The 8,624-nt window shown below is 45.4% G+C and overlaps 1 protein-coding gene across 2 annotated transcripts in view; it reads right to left on the bottom strand.

The window, feature by feature from the left end:
* LOC133957167 (protein kinase C-binding protein NELL1-like) overlaps positions 1–8,624 on the bottom strand; it is a 198,575-nt gene that overhangs the window by 57,055 nt on the left and 132,896 nt on the right. For both annotated transcript variants that reach the window (XM_062392661.1, XM_062392738.1), the window contains exon 13: positions 2,274–2,399. In XM_062392661.1, coding sequence (XP_062248645.1) covers positions 2,274–2,399 — 126 coding nt within the window. The remainder of the gene's footprint in view (positions 1–2,273; positions 2,400–8,624) is intronic.

The raw sequence follows: 8,624 nt of genomic DNA, 5'->3' as shown, positions 1-8,624 counted from the left end.
TTGTCACGTTTGAGGAGCCAGTGTTGTCGTCGTATATGTGCGTGTGTGTCAGGAAAGTCAATATCTGACACTGTGACACTCCACACGGACGATTAATGTGCCATTTATCCCCCCCCCCCCCCCAACAGGCGCCTGCCCCCCTGAACAAGCGTTCCCTCAGCCGCCTGCTTGATCGACTCCTCAAAGATCACGCACATTTCTTTGTATACACATTTTTTCCGCGGCGTCTGCGTGTGTTTCCATTTAACGCAGAGACAACAATGCAATTACCGTAAAAAAAAAAAAGAAAAAAAAAAAGCCTTTCCCCGATCCGCAGACACAATGAAGAATAACAATACAGACTCGGCAATTACAGGAGCTAATGGGCAATCATGTTAACGTGGTGAAATATGAGCAGTCGCCTCCGCGCGGCGTGAACGCTAACGCCGGTTTAGCATTCGAGCGGCGGGAGCCCGGCGAGCGGCGGGATGGAGCTGAAGGAGGTGAAGGAGGCGCGAGGCGAGGAGGAGCGGAGACGCAGGGAGGATTTATCTCTCCCGGCAGATGAGGAGAGCGCTCCTCGGGCTTCCAGTCGGCAGCCAGGACAGTTTACAAGCTGCAGGAGAGATTGATTGTCCACGGATCCCCGTCCCTGAGTGGCTGCCAACTCCGAGCTAATTAAAGAACACTTCCACTCCGCAGAAACCAAGCACCCCCCCCCCCCCTTGAGAGAACATGCTGCCTTTAACCCCAGAGAGGCGGTGGTCTAGTGGTAGAAACTTGGACTATGGGCAGAAAAGGTCTCTGGTTCGTCTCTGGTTCGACTCCACGGAGAGACAACAACAGACGAACCTGGATTGATCTGTCCAAAAATCCAAGAGTCTCCCTACCCTGTCTTGTGCCCCTGAGCAAGGCACCTTACTCCCCCAACATCTGCTCCCCGAGCGCCGTACATGGTCGCTCACTGCTCTGTGTGTCCTGCACCAGATGGGTCAGAAGCAGAAGTTAAATTTCCCTACCTGCATGAGTGTGCCTTTGCATGTCTGTGCATGTGTGTGGGACTAATAAATGGATCTTAATCTTAATCTTTACAGAGAGAGAGAAAAACTCCAGCTTCGCCAAAACAGGTGTCACTGAATCGCAGGTTGAGAAACAGCTTCACGTCCACACAGATGAACGAGGACATGAAATGAGCAGCAGGTTGTAAGACGTCGGTGGAAAAGGTTTGATCAGATTCTGTGTGTTCAGCTCGGAGAGGAAACAGGATCCTCTTCATCAGGATATACTTATAACAGAGATAATATTAACAAGAAGCTGAATGGCTGCAATCACTCGCTCTTGTTCGGCCGCACACTGACTCTCTGAATCTTTTCAAAAGACGGACAGAGTCTGTGCGTCGGAGCCACGAGGGCAGCGGCTGATTGGAGGTCTGCGTCTTCCGGCACATTTAGGAATCGCTGCACACAGAGAACGTAAGGAATGATCTGCTCATTCATCCATTCATCCGTCTTATCTCGTTTTAACCTCCTCAATGAAGCAGGAAAATCTCGACTCAAGTCTGATCTGATATCTGGTAAACGATCGTCACACGTTACTCTCACTCAGAATGTTTACTTTCCTGTTTTTACGACGTGATTATTGATTTTCCCTGAAGCGATTCAATCAAATGGTAATTTGCTACGGGATCAAAAATAAGATTTCCCACTGGATCTATGTCCTCTGGCAGATTTACATTTATGAGCATTTAAGCAGCAGCAGCCGGAGAACATTTAGGAACTTCCGTCTACCATTTTGTTTTGTTTTTGTTTTTTTTTTGGGGGGGGGGGGGGGGGGTCCTGAATACACTACTGTTGAAGGGGTGTTTGAAGGGCTACATGGCCACTACCCCTCCATCACATAGAGAAAGGAGGCAGGGACAAGTGGTGAACTGGTGAACTGGGCAATAATCTTAAAGTCACAGAGCGAATTGGAAATCTCCCAAATATTGAATCGTCAATCATGTTTGATAGTAACGATTGACTTTGAGAGTGAGTGAAAGGAAAAGTCCAGAGTTAGTCCAGAACCAATAGTTTCAGGAATTCTCCAGAGTTTTATGAACAAGGCAGCGCAGTGACACATTCCTCCAAATACACAAATCATCAGAGTGAATTCATCTGGAGATCTTAACACGTCCTTATCTAAACAACCTTCCCTCCTAGTACATGTGTTGAGGTGAGAATTCAGAGTGTGTCCTTCCTGTGTGTGTGTGTGTGTGTGTGTGACAGTTGTGTAGTAGACCCTGATGATTCACGTACCGGTGCAGGAGTACTCGTCCACTCGGATGAAGCCTGGCAGACAGTCACAGCGATGGCCGCCGGGCAGGTTCACACACACCGTGTTGGACTGGCAGTAATGCATCTGCGTCGCACACTCATCGATATCTGAGGAGCAGCAGAGCAGAGACAACGGGTCAGTGACTCGGTGACTCTTCAGCACAGACACACGGGCGACTGACGGAGCAGGAGGACGAGGCTCATTGAACCCACTCTACACTGACGCTCTGTTCACATCACAACAGCAGGGCTCTGATCATGTTAACAGAGACTTTACACATTTGTGAATATGCACTACACAAATCAAATTGGATTTATTGATTGATTGATTGGACAGAGAATTCCTGGATTCAACATACTGAGCATTGGGTCACATCCCAACCCTCCACAACATTTCATGGGAATCAGAGTTTTGGAGTAAACCTGGTGACAGACAGACAAACAAAGGCTAATAGTAAATAGTCTCTTCTTGATAACTACCACTGGTGTTATACAAACAACAACCTCATCCTTGGAGGTATTTATAGATGTCCATCCAAAAATGTGTTCCCCAAAACATGAAATCAATCCCACGAGCAAAAAAGCAAAACTTTAACCACAACAAATACAACACACATAAGAAAAGCAATAAAAAGAAACAATATACTGTATATTTACTCACTATTTACTTCTTATTTACTCCCTTTTTCTAATATTTATACAAATTAACATTTATTTAGACATAAACATATCCACCTAAAATATATAATAGATAAAAGATATAAAAAGTGAATTAATGTCTTCCTAATGTAGCTTGAAAGAAGTTCTATATGAGCATTAACACAATGAGCTGAGGGAGGCGTTAGCCGGATGGGATCAGAAACACACATGGGAGGTGTTACGCAGGAGAGCCTGGATCTCTGAGTTTGTGTGTGTGGGTCTGTGTGTGTCTGTGTGTGTGTCATGTTTATGTGGATGAGACCAGCAGAGAGCCGGCTCCCTGAGGCTAACAGGCCTTTCCACCACATGAGGGACCGGGCACGCTGCACTTAACGGAGTGAGAGGATGAGCAGAGCGTTTCCATCTCCTCTCCTCGGATAAATCCAGTCCAGCTTTGAGGTTCTCAGCTCTCACACTCCCCCCCCCCCCCCCCCCCTTACAGCAGAATGAATCTGTATGAAGTGTGTAATTGACTTACACATGCAACACCCAGAGGTAGTTTCTTTCCTTTGCAAATTTCATCCTCGGCGAGTGTACAGTAGGAGCGTTGAATTGCACAATCAAAGAGCGATGGATTGTGTGTTCAGACGCACAAAGCCTCGCCGGCCTTCAGCAGAGCAGCCATTGATCTGCTACATCAAAAACACACACAAGTGACTTAACACAGAGCTTCAGGGCTGGAAACAGAATCTAACATTCATCTGGTCCCCGAAGCAGCACTACCACACCCGAGAGCTGCTCATGTGATTATTAAGAAAAAAAAAATAATTCAAAGTGGAGAGAACTCAACATCCTCCGTCAGCTCGGGTTTACCACAGCTGGGAAAAGCATCTGCTGTCAAGGCTGCAGGCGTGACGAGGGGAGGTGATCTCTGCTGGTCACAAGGTCCTGCAACGCCCTGTAAGTGTGTGTCTGGAAGTAAGTGTGTGTGTGTGTGTGGTGTGTGTGTGTGTGTGTGTGTGTGTGTGTTTATGTGTTCGCCCTCTGCAGCCTCCTCTGGGACGGTCGTAGCACGTGAGGTCTGCTGACAGAACTGGAACTGTCATTTTGCACAGGGGGGAATATATTTTTCTGGATTTGTGTGCGTCTCTTCCTCCCTCCTTCCATCCTTCCCTCCTTCCTTTCCTCCTTTCTCCCGCCCCCCCGACACTCCCCTCCGAGTTCACTCTCTTCGTGTCTCTGTTGCTTTATTCATGCTGTGATGTAGGTCAGGGCTGCTGGTGGTGGGTAGGTGGGGATCAGCTAAAAATAAGGTTGGATAGGACTCTCTCTGCACTTGTGTGTGTGTGTGTGTGTGTGTGTGTGTGTGTGTGTGTGTGTGTGTGTGTACGTGTGTGTTTGCCCTGGCTCATCCCTTTGTGCGTATTTGTGTGTTTGGGAGAGAGAGACTGTGCATTCGGATGTTTTGGATGCTGTGAGGCAGAAGGAGAGAAGAGTCTTCATATTATTTTCATGTGTGCGTGTGTGTGTGTGTGTGTGTGTGTGTGTGTGTGTGTGTGTGTGTGCATGCACGTGTACCTATATCTGCATCATGTTCTATATTGAGCAGAGATTTAGGGAAATAGCTTCTTCTACAAATGCCTCTTTTCTAGACTCTAATCAACCCAGATTTTGTGTGTGTGTGTGTGTGTGTGCGTGACTTTGTGTGACGGCCTTGTTGTGTTTATTTGTCTGCGTGTTATAAACTTGTGTTAACGTAATGTACTGTTTATATTGGATGTACAGTATGTGACCATATTGCCCCTGTCTGTCACATGCAGGCTAAAAAGCTTTTCCAAATGTCCATATCGATCTTTACCGGGAGGAGCAGATGCACTTTCAAGTTAAGATCATGGATATAACTTTTGTTTCTTTCATGTGCATATAAAAAACAAGACAGAACTGTGAGGTGGTTTTAGATCAACTGTCCACAGCGCAGTGTATTTTCCACAACATTAGTTAAACAGTGGTCGGTCCATCCAGAGCCGAGCAGGATTCCTGAAACACCAATATGCAGTAGAATCATAACTGGTACATATGTATATATATAAATGTCCAGAGGCGCAATGTGAAAACAACTGCAGATGATATTAATATGAATTCAGTCGTACAGGGACCAGCTGCTCCTCCCACTGCTCCTCCCACTGCTCCTCTCATTGCTCCTCCATGTAAATGACTTGTATCAACAACAGCCTCTAACTTCGACTGACGCTAATGTACGAGCACAACTCACTAATTCATGTGCAAGAGCTAAAACTAAAAAATGCTTCTTCTTTCCAAACGTCATCACCCTCCGGACGCACAACTCGTCTCCTTCGCACGCACACAAACACCTACAATCTGCACCCCCCCCCCCCCACACACACACACACACACACACTTCTCTGACCTCTCTCTCACTCTCATTCTATTTTTATAGAAACCAAAAAGTTAATCTCACCCGGCGATCACACACCAAGAGGATAATTGAGGTGGAGCGTTACTTTTAGCAGCTTACACACACACACACACACACACACACACACACACACACAAGCACACACACACTCACAAGCACGCACACACACAGCTAGAGAATAAAGATATTTTAGTAGTTTTCTCTAATGCACTTGGTGTGAACCGGCCATTTTAAAACACATTTGTACAAAGTTGCTTTTAATTCTTGATTCTGATTCATTAACCTGTATTTGTTTTTATTTATTTCATGGTGGTTATGAGGATTAGCTGTTCTATTAATTTCATCTATATTTGAAAGACACAGATGCTAAAACCAAGTGTTTCAGACAGAGGCTGAGGAGAGGAGCTGCAGCGATGGACAGTTTGAGGAATGAGATGTGTTTTCTGAACTTTAAAGCTTTTAAATATTCTTCAAGTAATAAAATAATGAACCCAAATATGAGGAGAACATGGCTCCTTTAAATGAATAATCCAAACTTGGGTAATTACAATTCAAAATCGGACTTCTGGGTTCTGGGTGTGAAATATGCAGCAAAACCAGAATGATTTAGTTTCTGAGAAGCGTTCAATAGAATAACATATTATACAGATGTGACAGTTGTGTACAGGAGAAGTAATATAACCAGTTACTTTTGCTATTGAGTAGCAATTAATAATTAACTCATTCTTAGTCAGCTAGTCTCGGCTCGAATTTCCTTGATGAAGACGGTGTACTCCTCTGCCTCCATCTTCATGAAAATTCAAACAAACAAAGTTTATTTATTTATCTCACTTTCATCCAGGAGTCTCGATCCCCCACAGGACACGTGTCAGCGAACCCCCACCTCTCTTCTGTTCTCTTTGATTTAGTGGTTCCTGTTTTTGGGATCATCCGCCTGAACTCCAGGACTTCAGCGGATCACCTCCCTGTTCTGCTTCGGTGGATCAGAAAAACTTGAGTTTGTTTGTTTGATTTGAAACAAACAGATTTTGTTCTTTGAATCCAGAGACACGTTTTCTTCTCTGTGCAGCGTGATGCAGAACCGAGCGTGTTTGAATGAAGATGAAATAAAAAACTTTCTCCTCATTACTTATTATCTCTGTGTGGACTTTGTTTTTAACACAGTCGGAGAGAGAAGATCAGAAAAGCTGACTCCTCTGAAGGAGATAACTAATCTCAGCCGGAGACTACACACCATCATAATCAAGCTTCATGTCGAGTTTTGCACAACTTGTAAAGTTAGGAGAGGACATAACCCCCCCCCCCCCCCACCATGCACCGATCCTCCAGCGCAGCAGGAACTTCAACTACTGACATGAACTTGCAAAGAGCTGTGATGTTATCCTGTAATTTGAACTGAGGGCCGAGGGATTTTCATGATGGGTCTCATTTGATCTCTGTGATGAAGACATGCACCGTGCTGCACAACACATCAAATACACAAAACTACTCCTCTCTGAAATACTGGAGCCAGTGGAGAAGGAGAACTTGCTATTGTGTTTAATTAGAGCAGCAGCACCATCTTTGTCCTTCTGGAAGACACAGACGGAGGAGGTGGAGCAGACTAGAGTCGGCTGAGGAACATGTCGCCTGCATCGCCGAGGAGAAGAGCGCTCGTCGGTCAGAGGGACTGAACGATGATGAGGGTCGCTGTCAGGAGGAGGAAGAGGCGGTTTAATCTACCCGTCACTCTGCGGCTGCCACGAGGATCTGCCATTCACAGAGCGGCACACTGGCAGAGCTTCAGACACACACGGAAGGCAGAAAGTGTGGCAGAGTCCTTCTGTCAGGCAGAGCGGAACAGTTTACCTCCATGACAGATGCTCTGCGTGTGTGTGTGTGTGTGTGTGTGTTTGTCTGTGTGTGTGCAGGATGTACACACGGGTGTACTTACTTCGAAGCTTTGGAGTACACCTGGGTGCCCACCACTCTAAATATAAAAACCATATATCAGGCAGCAGGAGGAGGCACAGTGTGAGTTTCCTTATGGTTCCACGGAATACTGCACAGCTGAGGTGTTATTAAAATCCTATAAGAAATCAGAATCCGCTTCATGGGGATAATGAGGTGTAAATCGGCGAGGAAACGCACAATGCACAACTGACGCAGGCTCTGACAGCAGACAAACAGAGCTGTGGACCAGGGGGGAGAGCGGGTCATACACCCACCAGAAGGTGGGTGGGTCAATCCCTTAGCCCCTTCCAGTCCACGTGTCCTTGAGCAAGACGACCCACGTCTTATCATTCAAGTTTTATTGGAATCTGTGCAGTTGTTTTTGTGTAATCTTGCAGATAAACACACAATCAAACCAATAAAGAAACGGAGAGGGGCGAAAAACATAACCTCCTACCTCACGAGGTGATAAAAATAGCTTAATATAATAAATCTGCAATATGAAATACGTGCAAAATGAAATTAAGAGTTACAGAGTTGTGCAAAAGTGCATCATCATTCAGGGGATAAAAGTCTCTTCTCTGAAGCTCTTTGGTTCTTTACCACTGGCTCTTTGTCCGTTTCATTTTGAAATATGTCCAAATACGATATTTACTTTTTCCAGTTTGTCTGAATTTTAAAGTTTGAGCGGCAGACGCCCGATGGACGAGGAGTGAAAAACACCTTCAAGCTTCTGAGAGTGCGTCCGACCTTGATTCAACTTTTCCTGGCTAACCGTGACCTGGACCAGTGAGAATCTCCACAGACACAATAAATACACGTTTTATTGGACAGTTTAACAACGGCGCTGCCTCTGAGGAACCTTGGGGTTCTCGTATGTGCAGATTTATCACCGCGTTCCATTGAAAATAAATATATATAAACGGAAATGTAGAAAGTAAGGTCGACCTTAGATTTGTCAGTTCATGGTATTTTTTTTATATATATATATTAGAGATTGGATAAAAGGTTAATCCTTTACGAGGGAGACTGTTAATTTGACTTTTTCAAAAAGTTCCTGTTGAGGAACTGAGTTTGTAATGTTGCTGCTCATCTGTTTCACACATATCTGGAGCACGGCCCTGTTTCTATGTGTATGAGTCCTGTACATAAGAAGGTCCCTGGTCTGCTCATCTTGAGGCTGCTGAAGTGTCCTTGAGCAGGATCCCAACCGCTGCAGATGCTGCGTCATCATTGTGTGAATGTGGGTGAATCTGTGATTTGGACATGTGGGAAGCTCTGAGAGGTCAGAAGACTAGAACATTGAAGAGAGGGATAGAGAGATA

The sequence above is a fragment of the Platichthys flesus genome, chromosome 1 (assembly GCF_949316205.1).
Source record: "Platichthys flesus chromosome 1, fPlaFle2.1, whole genome shotgun sequence".
NCBI lineage: Eukaryota > Metazoa > Chordata > Actinopteri > Pleuronectiformes > Pleuronectidae > Platichthys > Platichthys flesus.
Note: the sequence above shows the minus strand (reverse complement) of the source record. Positions and strands in the feature narration are given on the sequence as shown.